At 46.8% G+C, this 22840-nt stretch overlaps 1 protein-coding gene and 1 non-coding gene across 2 annotated transcripts in view; one reads left to right on the top strand and one right to left on the bottom strand.

Annotated features, from left to right (window-relative positions):
- Nucleotides 1-22840, top strand: part of Glb1 (galactosidase beta 1) — a 69934-nt gene that overhangs the window by 10887 nt on the left and 36207 nt on the right. Inside the window, exons 2-7 of the mRNA XM_034484082.2 lie at nt 5646-5815; nt 9106-9256; nt 10181-10241; nt 12304-12398; nt 16004-16184; nt 19681-19739. Of these exons, the coding sequence (XP_034339973.1) occupies nt 5646-5815; nt 9106-9256; nt 10181-10241; nt 12304-12398; nt 16004-16184; nt 19681-19739 (717 nt within the window). The remainder of the gene's footprint in view (nt 1-5645; nt 5816-9105; nt 9257-10180; nt 10242-12303; nt 12399-16003; nt 16185-19680; nt 19740-22840) is intronic.
- Nucleotides 20814-20939, bottom strand: LOC117693921 (small nucleolar RNA SNORA33). Its single transcript, XR_004604507.1, has one exon. It is a non-coding gene; the product is annotated as a small nucleolar RNA SNORA33 (small nucleolar RNA).

Here is a 22840-nt window from a genome sequence, read left to right on the forward strand (position 1 = left end):
TAGAGTTATAGGCAGTTGTGAGCTGCCTAATGTGGGTGATAAGAACTGAATATGTGGGGGGGGGGGGGTCTGGATGATTGGTGAACGTTCTCTTTACCCCTAAGCATCTCCCTGAATCTCCTCCTCTCCTCCCCTTCTCCTGCCTCCCATTTTCTGATAACCTCATATGTGTTAGTTGGTGCTGTAGCTTGGGAAGTCCAGAGGAAGCCAGACGTTTAGGTTGGATCTCCTTCAGTGTTGAGAGGGATTGCTTTGGAGCCATTCTTCCTGTTCACCTTGGCAGTGAGGGTTAGAAATGATTGTCTGTCCATTAGATTCCCCCACCTCTGCTGCTGTCCTTACTGAGAATTACCCACTTCCCCTGGACCCACTAGCATGATGTCGTTCATGTATTGGGTGAGTACAGAGGTGTACGGATGTCGAGTGAGTCATATGTATTATGGACTTAAGGAATTAAGGGTTTGGGCTGGAGAGATGGCTCCAGTTCAGTTCCTAGCAACCACATGGTGGCTCACAACCATCTGTAATGGGATCCCATGCCCTTTTCTGGTGTGTCTGAAGACAGCAACAGTGTAACCACATAGATGAAATAAATCTTTTTTTTTTTTTTAAAGAAAGGGTTTATCTGGCCTCACTTATTCAAAAGTATTACATTTGTATGTATGTATGTATGTATGTGCATGTGCACATGCATGCATGTGTGTACATGCTAAAGAGCACATGTGGAGATCACAGGACAACTTAGTTAGTTAGTCCTAACTTAGAAAGTTAGTCCTTTCTACCATGTGAGTCCTGGGACTAAAACTCAGTTTACCAGACATGGTGACCAATGTCTTTACCCTCTGTGCCATCTCACACCAGGCCTATTTTGGCTCACAGTTGGAGGAGGTACAGTCCATCCTGGTGGTGGTGGAGCATGGTAAGGTGTGATCGTGCTGCCTCAGCAATCAGAAAGCTGAGAGGGAACAGGAAGTAGACTTAGCCTCAGTAATGTTCCCTCCAGCAAAGGTCTGCCTTCCAAACATTCCTCAACCTTCCAAAACAGAGCCATTGTCTGGGGACCGGATGTTTGGACTCTGTGCCTATGGGTAACATTTCACATTCAAACCTGCAACCTATGTCCTAATATTTGTGGTCTCACGTGACATGGAGCTGGGCAGTGACTGTAGCCCCAAGACGATACATGGTGAGTACTACTTCCTGCCTGCTCACAACAGACTGCTTTTGTGTCTGGGGTTTGAAAAGATTTCTACGTGATCAACAAACCAAGTGCTGGAAGCCATGCTTTCTGTTCCTATGATAACCCATACCTTCTCTTAGAGCCATGCTGTTATAAGTGGCTCACTGTTGTCCACCATGGTGCCTCTGCTGTTAGCAGGGGCCCACAGGTACCACAGATGGAATGCCATGGAGATGACCTTTAGAGGAGATTCTTCTGGGGGTGTGGTCTCCTCTGGGTTTTTCTTAAGGAAGAGATAGAGAGTAGAAAATTCTAGAGCTTTCACTGCATCCATAAAAGCCCTTGTATGTGGTGGGGGTTCTGCTGGCTGTTAGTTTGGCCCCAATTTGCATCCAGACCAGAGAAATAATGGTAGGATGCACTCTCTTCTCTATTTCTGGGATCCACTGTGTGTGGGACTTGGGCCTTCCTGCAAGTGGCAAAGGAGGATGATGGCCTTTTACATGTCATAGGATAAGTGGTGTTTAAGACTGTACCAACAGTATTCCTAAGGCCTGGGGGCACCTCTTTACAGGTAGTCCCATTGTTGAGGGCTTTGGGAACAGTTAGTCATTGCTTGCGCAAGCATCACACTGTAGGATCCTTCCTTCAGGGGATATTCACCCCTCCCTTTAACCAGTGTGTCAGGAAACTGACTCAAAGCTGGGAACTGGAAAAAAGGCACCTCAGTTTTCTAGCAGCTCTCTCAGCACACGGGGATGGGGATGCTGTGGCTTCCAAGCCATTGCCTGGGATCACTGGAATTGTACTGGGAATTCTGTACCTCAGGTTTTGACGTTTACAGTGATCCCCCTTGATAATGCCAGGATGTCACTGTCCCCAAGGATGAGGGCCCAGTGTCATGGCCATATCTTTTGTCCTCATTCATCTACTGAAGACACTGCCTGCTCCGGGGCGTCTAAGGTTACCAAAGACTTTCTTCCTTATGTCTTGCTGACTGAAAGTACAACCTCTGGGCCTCCTGAGGCATATGCTTATATAGTCAGACAGTGGGTTCTCTCCTGTCTGTCTTAACATCGCTCGCTCCCTCCCTGAACCGATCACTCCCGTAGTCATAGACACCCCTGGCGCCTTCTCTCCCTTCCTGCAAAATAGTGTCCTGTGTGTTTAAGAAGCCATCCCATGCTGGGCGGTGGTGGCGCACGCCTTTAATCTCAGCACTTGGGAGGCAGAGACAGGCAGATTTCTGAGTTTCAGGCCAGCCTGGTGTACAGATTGAGTTCCAGGACAGCCAGGACTACACAGAGAAACCCCGTCTCGGGGGAAAAAAAAAAAAAAAAAAAAAGAAGCCATCCCATGAGCTTATGCATTAGAGCTGATACCAAGGTGAGTTTGGGAGTCAGGGCAGATAGCCCATGCCCGTGTCCCCTCCCAGGACACTACCCTTTGTCTCCTCTAGATTCATTCCCAGGCTCCCACCATGGTTAAACCCTGGACCTTGCTTTTCTGGTAGGAGATGAGGGTCTCTGTAGACACTGTCACAGAAGTCCGTGCCATTCAGAGAATGCTCTGAGTGGCCTAAACTGGTCAGTTCTTCTCTTCAGAGCTTCCAAACCTGCTAAACAAGCCAGCCAGTCTGTCTAGTTCCTGGTAAACTGAAGGAGCTAAGTCACGTGGCAGCTCCTGAATGAGGAGAGTGTTTTAACAGGTAGTATGCTGGCTGTGCAGGCCCGAAGACCTGACTTCTGTCCCAGAACCCACGGGAAGGAGGAGAGAGGGGTCTGACTCCACAATGCCCTCACCTCTACACCACCACACATGCTACACACTCTTGACTAAACGCACACACTCCTACATACACTTACACTCATACACATGCACTTACACACACACACTCACACACTCACACACACACACACACACACACACACAAAAGTTTTAAAAATAAACATGCCAAATCCTGTCCCCTTTAACCTGGACCTCTTCTCCATCTGGCATAGATAAGGGTCCTAGTGTGCATTTTGGGGTATCCTGCTTACTCATTAAACACTAACTGTAGAGTCTGGTTGCTAGTTGACATCTCTAAAAATTTCAGATGCTGACCCACAGCCCATGTGTGGGTGTCTTTGTTACATTTCTCACTACCCTGACAAGAAACTTAAGGGTTCACTTTTGGATCATGGTGTGGGGGTGCAGTCCATCATGATTGAGGCGGCACCACGGCAGGAGTATAGGACAAACAGCTGGCCACATTGGATCCAGAGTGGAAACAGACATGAGAGCTGGTACTCGGCCCTGTTTCTGTCTTCTCCGGCTACGGCCACCAACTCATGCATAGTAACACACACAATCAGAGTGGGTCTTCCACCACGATTTAAAACTCCCTGGAAACTCCCTCACAGATAGCTTTGTCTTAGTCAGTGTTCTGTTGCTGTAAAGAGATGCCATGACTAAGGAAACTTATATTAAAAAAAGCATTTAATTATGGGGATTGCCTAAAGTTTTAGAGTCTGTGATCACAGGAGGGAGCATGGCAACAGGGAGGTGGACAGGTTGCTCACATCTGATCCGAAAGCACAAGGCAGAGAGAGGTGATTAGGAATGACTTGGGCCTTAGAAACCTCAAAGCTCACCCCCAGTGACACACCTCCTCCAACAAGAGCACACCTCCTGGTCCTTTCTAAACAATTCTACCAGTGGGGGGACCAGGCATTCAAATGTGAGGACATGGAGACCATTCTCAACCACCACACTTAGCCTTCGGTCCCTGTTCTTGGAGACAGTCACAGTTACCGTTCACCTTAGGCCATTGCTGGTACCACTTGTCTTAATTTAGGTTCCTCTGGAAACAGAGCCTAAAACAGGGGTTTGGGGGCCTGTGGCATGCGAATCCAAATGAGCGCAGGAAGGAGGGGCAGGAGGAGAAGGGGAGGCCTGCGAACATTCACCTCATTTTCTAGCCCAAATTGTGGCGATCGGGCAGTCTCTCTGCTGTTTAGGACGATACTTCTGTAAGTCCTCGTTAACTGCGCTCTGCAGTCCTGGGTCTGTACGCCTCTTTCTTCAGCTCCGTGGCACTTGTAACTAGTTCCTATACACCAGGGATGAGCTTTTTCCAGAACAATCCCCATTCTGCTCATTTTAACCGCTGTAAGCAGTAAAACAGCAGATGTGGTGTCTTTAACTAGAGCACCCGTACTGTCATTCAACATGAAGTCACAGTCCTATCGTAAAATGGTCGGTCCTAAATTGTCATTGATTTGACTGTAGCGATACCATGAAGAAGCAAAGAACTAGGCCTGAGGGCTGGGGGCGGGGGGGGGGCCATTCTTAACATCCAGCGATCTGACTGACGTATCAGTGGAGGTGCCAACTCCCTGGGTGGATATCAGACCTTGTGGGAACTCTCACAGTTGTCGAAAGATGTTCCAGTCGCTGCAAGTTATGGTGCAGGTGAATCCTGGTATTGTTCTCTGAAAGCTTCAAGGTGCATGTGGCAACTCCTCAATGCTGGGGTGCTAGGCATATAGATGGCTTCTGGTATCCCTGGTTTGGTGGGTGCCTGCTGCCCATTGCTACCTGTCTTCATCCACCAGGGTGCAGTGTTCTGCACTGCCTAACAACTCTGATGGGAACCCCAAACTGAGTCCCTTAAAACTTTATTTGACATTTCAGCCAGTGGAGATGCATATATGTAATTCCACACTGTATGCCAGGGGTTTTGGAGGTAATTCTGTGCTGTGTGCGATGCACTGGTCTCTGTCCTCATGAAGAGGTGCTGATTTACTTCCCCCAGACCCCGTTCAGTTCAACTCACAAACTGGGTTGTGCCCTACAGCTTCAAGAATACCGTTTGAAAGTTCCTTTCCTCTGATTCCCTGATGGTTACAGGTGAGATGTAGGGTCAGAGAGGGATGCTTGTCCAGGTCACTCTGGGACTCAGAGCAGCAGCTAGGATGGGGCTCAAACCATGGAGCTGTTGCTTCATGCGTTTGAGACAGGGTTTCATGTAGCACAGGCTGGACTCAAATTCTGTATGTAGCCAAGGATCACCTTGGGTTTCTGATCCTCTTTCTCCCACTCCTCTGACACTACATCCCCAGCACCTGATCCATTGGTTTACACCCTGCTTTTTATAGTCCTGGTGATCCGAGGGACGTTGCTATTGAGCTGATGTGTGTGCCCCTGTCTCCGTGCCTCACACACAGCTCAGTGGATACAGTCCCAGCTCCTGAACATCTATAGACTCTGGATTTTGGGTGTAGAGGCAAAGTAGGAGATAACCTCCTCACCTACTCTATTGACCAAGTCACCTTGGCTGGACTGAGCAGTGGCTTGTTCTCAGTTACTGTGTGACTCAGTAAATCTACTCATTGTGTAACTTAAATAGAAAAGCACCTGCCCCCAGCTCCACGTCTGAAGTAAAGGTTCACATTCTCATGGGGGTCCCTTACTTGCCCTGCAGAATGTCTCCCGGAGGACATTTGAGCTGGACTACCGCCGGGATCGCTTCCTCAAGGACGGGCAGCCATTCCGCTACATCTCAGGAAGCATTCACTACTTCCGGGTACCCCGCTTCTACTGGGAGGACCGGCTGCTGAAGATGAAGATGGCTGGACTGAATGCAATCCAGATGTGAGGAAGGACACTTGCCCGAGACCCCCCACCCCCAGCATCCACGCCTGGCTTTTTTTTTTTTTCTCCCCTATGGTGGTACTCAGAAGTAGAGAGCCCTGTGTGCCCTCCTCGGGGCCTCATTAGGAGCTTGACTGGCCTTTCTAAAAATAGGGAAGGACTTTTCACTTCACCTTTGTCCTCGGAAACGGGAAACCGGAAACTGTAAAATTGAAATGAGCTTAAAGAGGGAAAAGCCAGAGAATGGCTCAGAAGGTACAGGTGTCTGCTGCCAAGCTTGACAGGCTGAGTTCAATCCTGGGGACCTACATGCTAGAAGAGAACAGATTCCTACGGGGTGTTGTCTGATCTACGTTGTGTACACGCACGTGTTTACGTATACGCCAATAAATATGAAGGCAGGTTATAGCTCATGAAACTTAAATTTCTGCTAAGGTCACGTCTTTGGTCCAGGGTCCAGCAGGGAGCCAAACGTGAGGGGGCACGGAGGAAGTAAGCTTTGTGCTTAGGGTTTTGGAACCCAGCTTGTCTTACCGGGTTAATTTTTTGAGCCAAGCTATAGGTTCACATCAACAGGCATGTTCCCATCTCCTCTGATTCGGTGAGATGACTAATTGGGAGAGAAACTAGGGCAGCTGATCACTCTGGATTTTGCAGAGCCGGTGTGAGTTACTGATAACATCTTAAAAGATAAAGGTTAAGAAAGCCTTAGTGGGTTTGGTAGATACCTAGGGGAGTCCCCCATTTATTCTGGTTTTTTTTTTTTTTTTTGGCTCCTGGCAGAGTGGATCTGAGTTCACTCACAAGTTGTTAACACACTGAGTTCCAGTGGGCTGTGGCTGCCCAGGATCCACGGGATGAGGAAGGAGGATGCCTGTGGAGCTTATCAACCCCTGAGAGGGTTGGTCAATGTGCACATGTGTATCTTCACCAGACCTGGGGGAGCTGGTTCAGTTTGGGTCTCTCTGTTTCCTGGCCTGGTATGCCTGACAAAGCCTTCTGTCTTCCTGTAGGTTGGAGATTTCTCCTGTGGTTTTGTTTTCAGTGCTGAGAGCCAAATTTAGGCTTTTGCACATGCTGGGCAAGGACTTTACCACAGGGCTATGTAGGTCTCTAGACTGTGTGGGATTTTTGTTTTGTTTTATTTTTTTCTTGTTATAGATGTACATGTAGCCATAACATATAACATATATGTAATATTCATATAACATGTATATGTCTATATATATCATGTGCTTGCAATGCCCCCAGAGGCCAGAAGAGGGAGGCATATCTCTTGGAACTGCAGCTTCAAGACAGTTGTGAGTGTCCATGTGGTTAGGAATCAAACCTAGATTCTCTGAAAGAGTGGTAAGTGCTCTCAGCCACTGAGCCATCACACACACACACACACACACACACACACACACACACACACCCCTCCTTTTAAAGAAGATAGGATAGAGATGTAGCCCAGGCTAATCTAGAACTCACAATCCTGCCTCAGCCTCCTGAGTGCTAAGATTATACAACAGGTAAGCGCCATGCCTGGCTAATTCTTACTTTGATTAAAGTGCTTGTTTTTGACACAGAGTTTCAGGCTGGAGATGGCTCAAAGGTTAAGAGCACTGACTGCTCTTCCAGAGGTCCTGAGTTCAATTCCCAGCAACCACATGGTGGCCCACAACCATCCGTAATGGGTTCTGATGCCCTCTTCTGGTGTGTCTGAAGACTCACATATATAAAGTAAATAAATCTTTTTTTAAAAGGGAAAAATAAAGAAAATAGGGAAAGAATTAAAAAAGAGAGAGAAAGACAGAGTTTCTCTGTGTGCTCTGGCTGTCCTGGAACTCTCTGAGTAAGACCAAGGCTGGCCTTGAACTCATAGAGATCCATCTGCCTGTGCCTCCGGGTGCTGGGATTAAAGATAAATGCCGCTGTGCCAGCTATTTCTTTGTCTATTTATTTTTCTTTTTTTTTTTTCTCTCTTTTCTTTTTTCACCTACCTACTTTGTTTATTTATTTTTCAAGTAGAGTCCCATGTAGCCCAGGCTACCCTCAAATTTATTGTAACCCCAGGCTGGCCATTTAACTCTTACTCTTCTGCCTCTACTTCCCAAGTGCCACTAAGTTCTGCTTAACCTTTATTTTTTAAATACATACCTCATATTAATTTAGCACAATAATTATTTTATTTATTTATTTATTTATTTTGGTTTTTTGAGACAGGGTTTCTCTGTGTAGTCCTGGCTGTCCTGGAACTCACTCTGTAGACCAGGCTGGCCTCGAACTCAGAAATCCGCCTGCCTCTGCCTCCCAAGTGCTGGGATTAAAGGCTTGCACAATCACCACCTGGCTAGCAAGATAATTAGAGTTCATGCATTTATTTTTCTTGTTAAAGTTTTCAGTGTGCTGGAAGATAGGGTCTTGTTTTTTTGTTTTGGTTTGGTTTTTTGTCACAGTTTCTATAGATTGTTGTCATAGAGGCTGGGTTTGGGGTTCCATGTTAGAGCAGGTGCTGGGCTGTGTTTGATTCTCAGCGTGTCAAACCAGACGGGTATAAAGTAAAGAGTTTGATGCAGACAGGGTACAGGACTGACCGAGAAGCCATCTGAAATAAATCCATCTGGGCAGACAAAGCTGGTGAGTATCATAGGTGTCCTCAGTATGCAGATCATCATCTGTAATCAACCACAAACAAAAATAAACAAGCAAAAAACCACGGGTTGATCTCTGTTCTCACGGTCTTCCCTCCCCCAACTCCCCTCACCCCCATCACCAGTCAGGAAGTAAGAGAGAATGAACGAGGTCCTGAGTGGCCCTGCTGGACCATCTCCAGTGTGTCATAGAGAGGGCACGCCTTAGCCTCCTGATTTGTGTCAAGTCGGTGACTTCCATCCAGGTACTCGCCCGACCTGGCTGTGCTTAGCTTCCAGGATCAGAGGCAATCTGACATTTCAGTGTGGTATTGCAGTAAACTGGGTATCCGTTCTCAATAGTGTTCCCACTCCTTTTAAAAAGTGTTGTTTTTTTTTATTATACCTTGTTTACTCTGTGTGTGTGTGTGTGTGTGTGTGTGTGTGTGTAGCATAGGACAACTCGTAGAAGCTAGCTCTCGGCTTACACCGTGTGGGTTCCAGGATTAAACTCCTAAGGTCAGGCTTGGCAGCCCTTACACACCGTGCCTTAGCACTGGCCCATGTCCCACTCTTATGCCTGTGACGTCAAGTGGCCGTAGAGCCTGGGCTCCCTTCTCCTCCCTCCCGTTCAGCTACCACCTGGGAGGATTTCAGCCGTGTGTGTCTTCACAGGTATGTGCCCTGGAACTTCCATGAACCCCAGCCAGGACAATATGACTTTTCTGGGGACCGTGATGTAGAGCACTTCATTCAGCTGGCTCATGAGCTGGGACTCCTGGTGATCCTGAGACCCGGGCCCTACATCTGTGCAGAGTGGGACATGGTGAGTATGTTGTCTCAGGACCCTGCCTGTCTGCTGGGCATGAGTAAGGGCAGGAGAGGCTGACAGGGGTGGGTGTGGTGCTCTGGGCAAAGTGGATTAAAGTGACCTAAGACTCAGAGTCTAGAACATGTGGTGCTGGGATCCGCCAGTGTTTATTCCTTTAGCGAGGTGCCAGGCAGAGAGGAGCAGGCTGGAGGCAGAACATGGGGACTTCCTCATGGCTTCCTCTGTCACAGACATGGAGTGTGCTCTGCTTTGTCTCCCTCATGGGTTAGTTATAAAATTAAGAGAAGCTGTGCACATAAAAAAAGCTTTAGGGGCTGGAGAGGTGGCTCAGTGGTTAAGAGCACTGACTGCTCTTCCAGAGGTCCTGAGTTCAATTCCCAACAACCACATGGTGGCTCATGAGCATCTGTAATGGGATCCGATGCTCTTTTCTGGTGTGTCTGAAGAGAGTGAAAGTCTACAGTGTACTCATAGACATAAAAATAAATAAATCTTTTTTTTCTTTTTTAGGAGCTTTGGGATATAGCTCCGTGGTAGGGCCCTTGGTAGCATGTCAGTGCTGCAGAGACAAACAACAGCAAGTAAAACTGAAGTATAAAGAGAGAGGGAAAGAAAAGGAGGAGAAAAAGAAAAAGGCTGGAGAGATGGCTCAGCAATTATGAGTATTGGCTGTTCTTCCAAGGGGCCTGTGTTCCATTCACAGCACCTACATGGTGCTTCACAGCCAAAGGGTGGAGGGTGTCTTGATTCTCAGAATGAGATTAATAGAGAGAGAGCTTAGTTTTTCTCTATTGCAGTTTCCCAGAAGCCCAGGTCATCTCTCCTCTGTCTTTTCCCTCCCTGCTGACAACAGTCTCATAAAGTGACAGGCAAATGGCCGTTGTTGTTGTTGTTTTTTTTTTTTTTTTTTTCTCGTAGGGGGGCTTACCTGCTTGGCTACTAGAGAAAGAGTCTATCGTTCTTCGATCTTCTGACCCAGGTGAGTTACCACTGATGCCCCTTAAAAGACTTATGAGAGATTGAACAGTTTCTATCAAAAGAGCCAGGCATTTGAAGGTGGGGCTTCTTCTACATAATACCCCTTAGTGGGGTGTAAATCTCATTTCACTGGACAGTGAACATGTAGGAGACATAGCTTCCCTTGTAGGCTTGAACAGATCTCACCGATAAATGGGTCGCTTTTGAGTTTGCAGCCTGGTTGGTGGTTAACCAACTGGGTTCAGCACTTCCTACACACTTAGTATATTACGCAGCCAGCTAGTCAAAATGGCAGGGTTGTTTCTGGGATGATGTCACTAGTTTTCTTGGTAGCTGTATGTTTTGTTTCTTTGCATTTTCAGAGTGATTTGTCAATGACAGCTCTTTGCCTTATCTTTTCAGAACATGAGATGTTATTTTAGCTGTAAAACCCTAAACAGTCATTCGGTTGCATCTCTGTTTTCACACATGTGTGCATGTATGCGTGCATGTTTGTGTGTGTTTGTGTGTGCATGTGTGTGTGCCTATGTGTTTGTGTGTGCATGTGAGCATGTGTGTTTGTGTGCATGTGTGAGTGTGTGTGCCCATGTGTTTGTGTGTGTTTGTGTGTGTCTGTGTGTTTGTGTGTGCATTCGAGTATGTGTGAGAATGTGTGTGTGTTTGTGTGTGCATGTGTGTGTGCCTGTGTGTTTGTGTACATGTGTTTTTGTGTGTGTGTGTGCATGTGTGTGCCCGCTTGTGAGTATGTACTCGTACTATATTATTGCTGCTGTTTTCACATTATTGTCTCCTGAATCTTCCTAACAATTTTTTTTAAAGATTTATTTATTTTTATGTGCATTGGATGTTTTGCTTGCTTGCATGTCTGTGTGAGTGTGACACGTCCCCTGGAGCTGGAGTTGCAGACAGTTGTGAACAGTTGCTGGGAATTGAACCCAGGTCCTCTGGAAGAACAGCCAAGCGCGCCTAACCACTGAGCCATCTTGACAAGCGTATGAAGCACCTGTTTTTGTCAGTCTCTTTTGCAGTTGTAAACATATGGATTATTACATATTAGTTTGTTGTGGGTGTGGAGACACACACACCTGTAACCTTAACACTTGGAAAGTGGAGGCAGGAGGATCAGGGTTTCAAGGTCTTCCTCAGCTACGAGTTGACTCCAGCCTTAAACCTGTAAGTTACTGGTTTGGTTTTGTTTTTGAGACAAGGTTTCTCTGTGTAACCCTGGCTGTTCTAGGACTCACTCCATAGATTAAGCTAGCCTCGACTTCAAAGGTCTCCCTGCCTCCCCAGTACTGGAGGCACCTACATCATTAATTATTGATGTCATTTACATCACATGCATGCTTGCTTTATGCTCACAGAATTCAAAGAGGGTGTTGGATGCCCTGGAACTGGAGATAAACACAGTTATGAGGCACCATGTGGTTGCTGGGAATTCCACTTTCCACTTTCCATAGCTGTAGATAATCCTGACATTCTAATCCTCCTGCCTCCACAAGTATTGGGACTACAGGTGTGTGCTTCCAAGTCTGGTGAGGGCTTGGTGCATGCTGAGTAGGCACTCCATCAACTGAGCCACAGCCTCTACCCAGCTGACTTACAGTTTAGAAGAAAAAAGCCCCTACTGTGTTTGAGAAGAGGACTCAATATTCAGCACCTCTCTGTGCCTATCCCACAGTGCCTGGCTGTCTGTGCTTCTGACTCTAAGCCCCATGGCAAGGTAAATTGCCAGGTATATTCAGATATCAGGACAACTAGCTTGAAGAACTATGTTCAGCAGACTGTGGCTGCCTCCTTTTAAAAGATAGTTGTTGAGGGCAACATATCTGGGGACAGGCTGCATCGGAGTCTCCTGGCTTTAAAAGGATGAGGCTGCCGGGATAGCTCAGCTGACTTGAATTTGGTCCCTGGAACCCACTGTGGAACTTGTGCTCATGTACATCCCCTCCCCCAACACACACACACACACACACACACACACACACACACACACACACACACACTACAGAAAGCTGATTGACAAAGGCTTGTGACAGTTGCCGCACCCTCCTGTTTTGCAGATTACCTTGTAGCTGTGGATAAGTGGCTGTCAGTCCTTCTGCCCAAGATGAGGCCCCTGCTCTACCAGAACGGAGGGCCGATTATAACTGTGCAGGTATCTGGAGCTGAGCTTGGATGTGGAAGGACGAGAGAAGGGGGAGGCAACTGTCCATTCAACATTATGTAAATGACAACTGACACCAGTCTGCAGTACTGAACGTGACACTTTTACTGTAACTGAATCTGGGGAAAGAGTTAACCTGTCTTCTCTCTCTCTCTCTCTCTCTCTCTCTCTCTCTCTCTCTCTCTCTCTTTCTGTCCTTTTCTCTGTGTCTCTGTTCCTCTCTCTGTCTCTGTCTCTCCCTGTCTTTCTCTTACTCTCTCAGTTTGGGTCTCATGTATCTCAGGCTGATGTCAAATTCTGTACCTGAGGATAACTTTGAACTTTCGCTCCTCCTGCCTTCCCTCTACGGTGTCGACATGACAAGGTACACGGCACACCTGTTTTACGTGGTGCTGGGGCTCAGACCTAAGACCTTGAGCACATAGTCAGTCTACCAGCCAAGCTACACCCACAGCCCAGGATCCATGTCCAGAATCACCTACATTTTATGTCCTTAGCCACAGCTGGACCCAAAAAATTCCAGACAGAATTAGAACTAGAAAAACAATCAGCGCCGGCCGGGCGGTGGTGGCGCACGCCTTTAATCCCAGCACTTGGGAGGCAGAGGCAGGCGGATTTCTGAGTTCAAGGCCAGCCTGGTCTACAGAGTGGGTTCCAGGACAGCCAGGGCTTCACAGAGAAACCCTGTCTCAAAAAAAAAAAAAATCAACTTTATTTTTTTATTTAATTGTTTTATTTAAAATTTTTAGATGTATCTATTTTATTTTATGAGAACGAGTGTTCTGTATGCATGTATGTGAGTGCAAAGGTGCGTGGCTGTGGGTACACCCCAGGGTGCAGAACGCACACTTGACCTTCAACAACTTCCAGTGTTTGTAGAATTACTTCAGTGAAACATGGAGCCGGGTTCAGTGAACACTGGCAGAGCATATTTTTATGGAAAGGAGCAAAGTTTGTGTGGAGCTGCCTGAGCCCTGAAAGGCCAAATGGAGTGTGGTTTTCTCTGAGGACTGTGGTAGAGTCCTGATGATGGGCTGCTGCTATTGGGACAGGTCCTGCTGGAGTGGGGGGCGTGGCCCTGAAGTGTAGGTGAGGTGAGCTGATGGAACGGCTGAGAGGGTCAGGGGTTTGCTGTGAGGGGACAGGTGGCTGCTCGTTGAAAAATGTAGCCCCTGGGACTGGAGAGATGGCTTAGTCGGTTAAGAGCACCGACTGCTCTCCCAGACGTCCTGAGTTCAATTCCCAGCAACCACATGGTGGCTCACAACCACCTGTCATGGAGTCTGATGCCCTCTTCTGCTGTGTCTGAAAAAAGCAATGGTGGTGTGTTCATATGCATAAAATAAATAAAAAATGTAGCTCCTGACCCCGGAGTGCCCCTTATCTCTTATTCAAGTAGAGCCTGTATGAAGAGGCCACAGCTTCCTGTGTGAGGACAGTGAGTCTGAAACTCGGGCATATCTTTGCTCTGCGCTGCTGGATCATCTCTGTGTATCCACATGATCCACACTGTACACACCCGTGGGTAAAGCTTGTCTGTGGAGACCACAGGAGGCCAGCGTCTTGTTCAATCATTATTTACCCATTTCCCTTGAGACAGGGTCATACCTAAACCTGCATTCATCATGATTGACTGATAAAAGTTTCCTGTTTGGCTTTTTTAAGACAGGATCTTAGGTTGGCCAAGAATTTAATAGGTAGCCCAGGTTGGCCTCAAACTCCCGATCCTCCCCTCTTTTGCTTCCCAGATGCTGGAATTTAAAGTGTGTCAACATGTCCTATATTTGATCACAGTTTTTATGAAGTTCCTTTAACCAAAAGATGCTGAAAAGTTGTGAGCTGAAATGTGGCTTAAGATGCAGTCAGGAGAAAGAAAGCGTCGGGTAAACGGATCTCACCAAAGACCAGGTCAAAGGAAGGAGATCCACGGGGCTGGGAGATGGCTCGGTGGGTGAGAGAACTTACTGCCTAAGCATGAAGACTAGAGTTCAAACCCTCAGGACCCTTGTGAAAAGCAAGGAAAGTCTACACGTGACCTCAGTACTGGGGTAGGGCAGTGAGACAGGAGGGTCCACTTGCCTCTGGGGGTTAAAAGCGTGCATTGATACCACCGGGCTAAATCAATTAAAAAAAACAAAAAACAAAACAAAAACTAGGAAATAAAGACCTTCTATTTTAATGCTACAGAAGAGAGCAAACCTACATGCCTTGAGGATATTTCTCCTCCTGTCCATCTTGGCCACTGCTCCTACCAGGTGGCTCTGCTCTCCGCCTGGTCTCCTCCTCTCCAGTTATGTCACTCAGACCTCAGGAGGCAGAAGCAGAGCTCGCCATATTTCGGGTGTTTTCTGGAAGGCGTTTTTGCCTCTCCTTTTCTCTTGCCTTTTGCAGTTTATGTGATGTAACCTGTTTCCTGTGTGGTATTTTCACCTCATTTCCCTGTCAAAGGGCCTTGTCTCACACCGACAGTTTGGCCATAATCTGCAGTTCTTCATATAGAATGGGTTGTTTCTCTCCTTGTCTTTCTGTTTGTTCGTTGCTTTAAGGCATAGTTACCCCGAGTCAGACTTCGTGGTCCTTCAGCTTCCCTGGTACTAGGCCTACTGAGTGTGGCCCACCAGGCCAGGTCCCACCAGCTTCTAATTTAAAAAGTATCTGAGGTTGACCTTGAGGCTGGCCTGCAACCTGATTTTATGGAGGCATTTTCTCAATTGAGGCTCCCTCCTCTCTGATGACTATAGCCAGCCAGCACAGCCTTCTTTTTAGAGAGTGAGCTGGGGTTAAAAGCGTGCATTGACACCACCGGGCTAAATCAATTTCTTTAAAAAACTAGGAAATAAAAGACCTTCTATTTCAATGCTACAGAAGAAAGCAAACCTACATGCCTTGAGGATATTTCTCTTCTCCTCTATCTTGGGAAAGGGGACCTTTCCAGAGGGGGAGCTGGTTACTGTGGGCGTAGGTGAGCCTCTGGGCTTTTTCCTCTCTCTCTCTCTCTCTCTCTCTCTCTCTCTCTCTCTCTCTCTCTCTGTGTGTGTGTGTGTGTGTGTGTGTTTTGCACACATGTGGTGGTCAGAGGACAAGGCTTGGGATTGAGTTCATTCCATACTCCAGGCTAGCTTGCTCAGGAGCCTCTGGGTAGTCTCCTGTCTCTGCTGGTCCCTGCCCTTTCCCCACCCCCAACCTGCCATAGGAGCAGAGCATGGAGATTATAGATGTGGGCTAGCCACCACATCCATATTTTTACATGTGTTCTGGCGTCAAACTTGGGGTGTCAGTCTTGCACAGCTAGCTCCTTTACCCACCAAGCCAGCCTTCTCCCCCCCCATTTTTGATTGGTTGACTTTTAAAAAGATATGCAAGCTTTTCTCTGCTGTATATGTCTTTTCCCACAATGCACCTGGTGTTAACCATATGTACATCCAATTATCCATAGGTATAAGATTGCAAATAGGGGATTCTCTCAAGAGGGCACAGTTGGCTTTATTGCGCATGCATGCCAGAACAGTTCAGACTGGATCTGGGATATGTTTCCAGAGATTGCTAAGGCTGCCTTGGCATCTGCTGATCTATGGTTCTCTTTTCTAAACACACAGGTTGAGAATGAGTACGGGTCCTACTTCGCCTGTGATTATAACTACCTGCGTTTCCTGGCGCACCGCTTCCGCTACTATCTGGGCAATGAAGTCATTCTCTTCACCACTGACGGGGCGAATGAAAAACTGCTGAAGTGTGGGACCCTGCAGGACCTCTACGCCACAGTGGATTTTGGAGCAGGTCAGTGTCTGTGACAACTAGAAAATGCTGTTGAATATTGGTGTTTACTCAGTCGCTCTCAGCAGAGCTGTTGCAAATAGAGTGAGATGTCTCAGAGTTTGCTTACCAGGTGGGCTAGTCAGCTTTGCATTTACTGTAACAAAATACCTGAGGGAGTCAACTCATAAAGAGGGAAGGTTTTGCTTTAGGTCACAGTTGTGGAAACTTCAATTCACGGTCTGTTGTCCTATAATAGAGAGAATTTTTCTGAGAGCATATGATGAAAGGAGACCCATTTACCTCATGGCCTGAGGCCCTCAAAGAGGGAGAGACAGGACTGCTACCATCTCTTTCAGGGACATGTTCCCAGTGACCTAAAGTCTACGAAGCTCTGTCCACCCCCCTCTTTTTGAGACAGGATTTTTTTGTAGTTTAGGCTGGCTTCTTATTCATGATATAGCCAAGGATGGCCTTGAGCTCCTAATCTCCTTACTTACATCTCCCAAGTGCTAGGGTTCTAGATGTATGCCACCCCTACCCTCAGCTTCTTTATACTGTTCTTCCACAACTGTACAAGAGTTCAGGTGATGGGTCAGCAAGATGGCTGAGTGACTAAGGGTGATTGTTGTCAAGACAGATGACCTGAGATTGATTCCTGGGACCCACAGAGTGAGAGGAGAGAAGTGACTCATAGATTGTCCTCTGACCACCAAGAGCATTCTGTGACATGTGCACAGGCACGCATGTACACACTGTGTACACACATGTATACACATGCATGTATACATACACACAAAGTTACTAAATAAAAATGTAATGAAAAAACAGATTCAGCAAGCAGATTATAGCATACCTATAATCCTAGAATTTGGGAGACAGAGGGAGGAGTCTCTCTGTGAGTTTAAGGCCAGCCTGGTCAATGGAGCCAGTACCAGAACAACCAGGGCAGTTCAGAGTAACCATCTTGAAAAAAAAAAAAAAAACAAGAACAGATTCAAACGGAGATTAGTGAGTTTTAGAACTGGGGGCTAGAAAGATGGCTCAGTGGTTAAGACCTCTGCTCTCACAAAGATCTAGGGTTCGATTCCCAGTACCCACATGGCAGCCCATACATACATACATACATACATGCAAAACATCTTTTAAAACAATTAAAAACAGGCAGGAGGTGTGTCTCAGTAGGTAAGAGGGCTGGCTGCTCTTCCAGAGGACCCAGGTTTGATTCCCAGCACCCACAATCATCTATAACTACACTTCCAGATGATATAAAGCCTTTTTCTGACCTCCATAGGTACCCACACATAGATACGCAAGCATACACATAAATAAAAATAATTTTTAAGTGAATGTTCAGTGCTAGCCTTAACAGTGTAGCAAGTTCCAGGCCAAGGCTATGTGAGACAAGGGCATGGTGGTACATAACTGTAATCCCAGTACTATAGACACATGGTGGCAGGAGGGTTGCTTTGACTTAGAGGCCAGCTGGAACTATAGTATACTACATAATACATTCTAGACTAGGGAGACGACATACTAACACCCTGTTTCGAAAGATTTACAAAAAAGGGAGCTGGAGAGATGGCTCAAAGGTTAAAAGCATCTGCTGCTCTCGCAGAGGACCTGAGTTGAGGCCCCAGCACCCACATGGAGTCTCACGCCATTTAGAATTTCATAATGTCTTAGTTAGGGTTTTACTGCTGTGAACAAACACCACGACCAAGGCAACTCTTATAAGAACAACATTTAATTGGGCTGGCTTACAGGTTCAGAGGTTCAGTCCAGTATCATCAAGGTGGGAAGATGACAGCATCCAGACAAGCATGGTACAGGCAAGAGTTGAGAGTTCTGCGTCTTCATCTGAAGGATGCTAGTGGAAGACTGGCTTCCAGGCAGCTAGGATGAGGGTCTCAAAGCTCACACCCACAGTGACACACCTACTCCAACAGGGCCACACCTTCTGATTGTGCCACTCCCTGGACCGAGCATATACAAACCATCACACAGTTCTACAGGATCTGATACCCTCTTCCAGCCTTGGCAGGTTCTGGATGCATGTAATACACAGACACACCCTCTGGCACACATATGTACACATAAACAAAAAGTTTAATGAAGAGGATACACACACAAATATGAGGGAGGGAGGAGAATGGGAGGGAGGTTCAGAACAGCAGTTTGAATGGCTGAGGTGTACAGATTACCCTCACAGTGGTGGCCATCCATTCACCAGAGGACACAATTAGAGTGGCCTTGTCACCCCGTGCCTGTTAGTTAGCTGGTAGGTATCTGTGGCTGTCTCGAGTGGACAGTGCTGTGCAGTGACAGGGGAGGTCTCTAGAGCAGACTGGTCCTGGAGGGGAGCAGCCACTGACTGGCTAAAGACTGATGTGGGGTTGGGGGGGGGGGGGGACAGCCTAGAAGGCAGACTGTGAGCCAGCTCCTTGGGCATGCATTCAGGCAAAGTCATGGAGCCTGCCCAGGGAGACCTCTGTGTTGTGTGGTCCCCGTACATTGCTCATCTGTGCCCTCCTAGGACAATTTATAGGTATTCCATGGGCCTTTGGGCCTTGAAACTCCTGTGAATTAGGAAAAGGTATATGATGTACATGCTTAGAAATTATGAAAGGGAAAGGAGTGAGTGGAGGGGAGAAGGCAGCGGACTGAGTCACTCTGTTTAAGCTGTTACTATTACTATTGTTGACAGGGCTGCAGTCTAGGCTGGGCTGAGTCTGTGTGTACCGGAGACTGAGCCCAGGGCCTTGTGTGTTCTGCCAGCGGAGCCACATCTCCAACCCAGTTTGGGGTACTGTAGCAGATTACTGAGCTGGGCGTAGTGGTAAATCCCTATACTCTCAGCACTCTGAAGGCTGAGGCAGGAGGATAGTTGAATTTGAGGTCAGTCTGGGTTGCATGGTGAATTCCGTGCCTGTCAGAGGTTTGTGGTGAGACCCTGTCTCAGGGAAAACTGAAAGAAATAGAAGTCTCCTGTCCTGCTCACCGTTCTGGGTGTTCCAAAGTCCAAGATCAGGGCTCCCTTGGGTGCAGAGCTGAGTTTGGGTCTCTCCTTCAACTCCACGTATCAGTTTCCTGTTGAGTCCTTACATGGTGGAAAGGGGTCAGGGCCCTCCTTTCTCCACTATAAGGCATTAAATGCCATTCATTCATAACAGGGGAATACGAGGGACTGGCTAAGTCACTTCCTGAAAGCACATCTTTAAGACAAAGTTTTTTCATGTTTTTTTTTTGGGGGGGGGTGCTCAAGAGCCATGGAGCCTGTGTAGAGGTCAGGGAGAACGGAGGGAGTATATTTTTCTCTTTGTACCATGTGGGTCCTGGGGATTGAACTCAGGTCATCAGCCTTGGTGGCAAACACCTTTTCCGTCTGAGCCCTCTTGCCGGTCCCCCACTTCTCATACACTCTTATTCGGGATGATAGTTGAACTTTTCATCTTAGAAGGCTGTTTAGCTTCTTCTTATGCTCACGACTGACTCTTCTTCTCTTTCTTCTAATTTCCAGACAGCAATATCACAAAAGCTTTCCTGATCCAGAGGAAGTTTGAACCCAAAGGACCTTTGGTAAGAACTGGGGGCGTGGGGTCGAGACTGTAGGCTTGTACCAACTTTATCACAGCTCTTCCCAGAGGAGGAGGCAGGCTGCAGAAGAGAATGTGTACATCTTTGGTGTTTTTTTTTTTTTGTTTTTTTTTTTTTTTTTTTTTTTTTTTTTTCATTTTTGGCTCTGGGATCAGCAGCTGATGGTTCTGGGGGAGAAGGGAACATAGCCCTTCCTGACTCCTGAGTGACAGCTGGACCAGTGCTTCGGTTTGGAAACTAAAGCTCTTGACTGGAGTGGAAGAGATGCAGAGAACAGGGTGGACTTGGGCTGTCTTCCGCTTTCCTGTTTTTTTTTTTTTTTTTTTTTTTTTCCTTTTCTCTCCTTCTCTCTCCCAACTGGCTCTCAGGTAGCCCAGAGGCTCAGAACTCAGTGTGTAACGGAGGCTGACCTTAAACTCCTGAGCCTCCTGCTTCTGCCTCTCAGCCACTGGGAATAATCATGCTTTGCCATGCCCAGGTTTATGTGGTGACTCACACCCTGGGCTCCTGCATACAAAGGCTGGCGCTCTCCGAACTGAGCTACATCTCCAGGGAACACATGTCAGTGCTCTGACTTGAGGAGCCTAGAAGAGGCAGGCCAGGATCTGGTTCACATGTGTCTTCTTTAAGGTTGTTGTTGTTGATGATGATGATGATGATGATGTCTGTGTACAATGTAACACGTGTGGATGCTCACTGAGGCCAAAATGGCATGTGGGATCCCCTGGAGCTGCCTGATGTCGGGTGCTGAGAACTGAAATCCAGTTCTCTGGAAGAACAGCAAGTACTTTTTGGGGGGGTTGGGGTTCAAGACAGGATTTGTTTGCGTATATCCCTGGCTGTTCTAGATCTGTAGACCAGGCTGGTCTTGAACTCACAGAGATCTTTTTGTCTTTGCCTCAAGTGCTGGGATAAAAGACATGTGTCATCACATGCTCAGCAGATGCTTTTAACCTCCAAGCAGCTTCTGTAGCTGAGAGACTTCTTTCTTTCTTTCTTTCTTTCTTTCTTTCTTTCTTTATTTATTTATTTATTTTTTATACTGTAGTCATTCTATACTGTAGTCATTTTCAGGGACCTTAAAGACTTCAGATGTCCTTAAGGCTGGTAACATGGCATCATTACTGCCTGCCTTTTCTAAGTTTCTGCAGAAAGAGACTTGTTTCTTAATTCTGCAAGCTTCTCCGCATCTCTTCAGGATCTGGTTGAAATGCGGAATTCATTCTGCTGGACCTGGGTGGACCCGACTTTCTGTTCCCAGAGCACCCAGGAAGCAGCAAGATTGCAGTTTTGATGAGCAGTTCTGCTGAGCCTGCTGGGAGAAGAGAGGCCCAGGTGCATCTGCGTTCTCTGCTCTTCCCTGAAAGTTGCTGCAACAGGCCTTGTTTGCAAAAAAAAAAAAACAAAAACAAAAAAAACAACAACAACAACAAAAAAAAACCCTGCTCGGGTAGGGGGAGCCATTTCCTGGAAGCTCTCCAGGCTCCTTCCTTTTTCTACTCTGACATTGAACTGGTATTAAGTTGCTTCTGGCCAGCAGGTCTCAAGATCAGAATTCACACAAAAAGAGTGAATTGTGCGTAATAGATAAATTTGGGGCTGGTTTCTTCTTGTTGCTGCTGTTAATGGTATAAGGTGTTACGGGGAGCCCGCCAGATCCTGCCAGAGATAATCACTTAGGCACAGTTCATAGCCACTTGAAAGTCTTTGTTGTAGCTAGCTGGGACTACACTAGCTACATTCTAGCTAGCTGGGACTACACTAGGGTTTTGGTGACCTCAGTGTAGCCCTGAGAATTTAGACCAAGGGGCTTTTAAAGGGGAAAAAACAAACAAACAAAAACAAATCTGTTATCTCTGTTAGCAGCTTCAGGAGAGGATTGCTCAAGCAAGCAGTTTAACAGAAGCCAAGATAATTTTTTAGCTGGGGCATCTTTACCGCAGGGCCTAGAATAGAATTGGATAATTTTCCACTGGCTTCTTCATCAAAGAGTAAATACTGGTTAAACCTCAAATGGCTTCAGCAAGAATACAAGATTTGCCAGGCAGCGGTGGTGCACACCTTTAACCCCAGCACTTGGGAGGCTGAGGCAGGCAGATCTCTGTGAGTTCGAGGCTAGCCTGGTCTATAGAGTGAGTTCCGGGTCTATAGAGTGTTATATATCTGCACTAACTTGCCCTGTCACACAGGGATTGAATACAGGGCTTGTACACGGTAGACAGTTTCTCTACCACTGAGATATATCCCCAGCCCTTGGGTTTTTGTGTTTCGTTTCCAATACAGTCCTGCAAGGTAGCCTCCAGTGGGTTTCAGATTAACTATGCAGTCTAGACTGACTCTGAACTCGGAATTCTCCTGCCTCAGCTTCCCAAGTGCTTGGATTATAGTTATGCATCACCATGTCCGACCGGAACTATTAATTATGGAACTGCCATGCCTGACTAAATGTTGGTGTTGGGGGGAAGGGGCAGGAAGTGTGGGACATTCCCAGCTGACAAAACCGACGAAGGTAAAAGTCTTTTAGGAATCAATTGTCCCAAAATATCCATGGAGGGTTGGGTGTGAGATACTCAAGTCCCTTCTGTAAAATGATGCACTTCCTGTAGACTTATATTGTACATCCTATCCTCGGCGTAATTCTTCTCTAGGTTGCTTGTACCTGACCCAGGATAGATGCTGTCTGGATAGTCATATTAATTTATTATTCAGGTAATAATGACAGGGGTGGAGGAGTTTATACATGTTTAGAACTGATCCAAAGTTTAAAAAAAAAAAAACATTTAAAAAAATATAAGGTCTCATGTAGCCCAGGCTGGCCTCCAACTCACCAAATATTACCTTGAATTTATAATCCTCCTGCCTCTACCACCTGAGTACTGGGTTTACAGGTGTGCACCGTCACACCTAGTTTTTGCATGGCTGGGGACAGAACCCAGGGTTTCATTCATGCCAGGCAAGCACTCTCCCAGTTGAACCACATCCAGATATTTCTGACTGTTAATAGGTTGAATCTACAATTGCAGAACCCATGGATTTGGAGAGTTGACTGTACTTGTATGATGTAAGATGAAATGATACAATTG

This window comes from Arvicanthis niloticus, chromosome 21, assembly GCF_011762505.2.
Source record: "Arvicanthis niloticus isolate mArvNil1 chromosome 21, mArvNil1.pat.X, whole genome shotgun sequence".
Classification (NCBI taxonomy): domain Eukaryota; kingdom Metazoa; phylum Chordata; class Mammalia; order Rodentia; family Muridae; genus Arvicanthis; species Arvicanthis niloticus.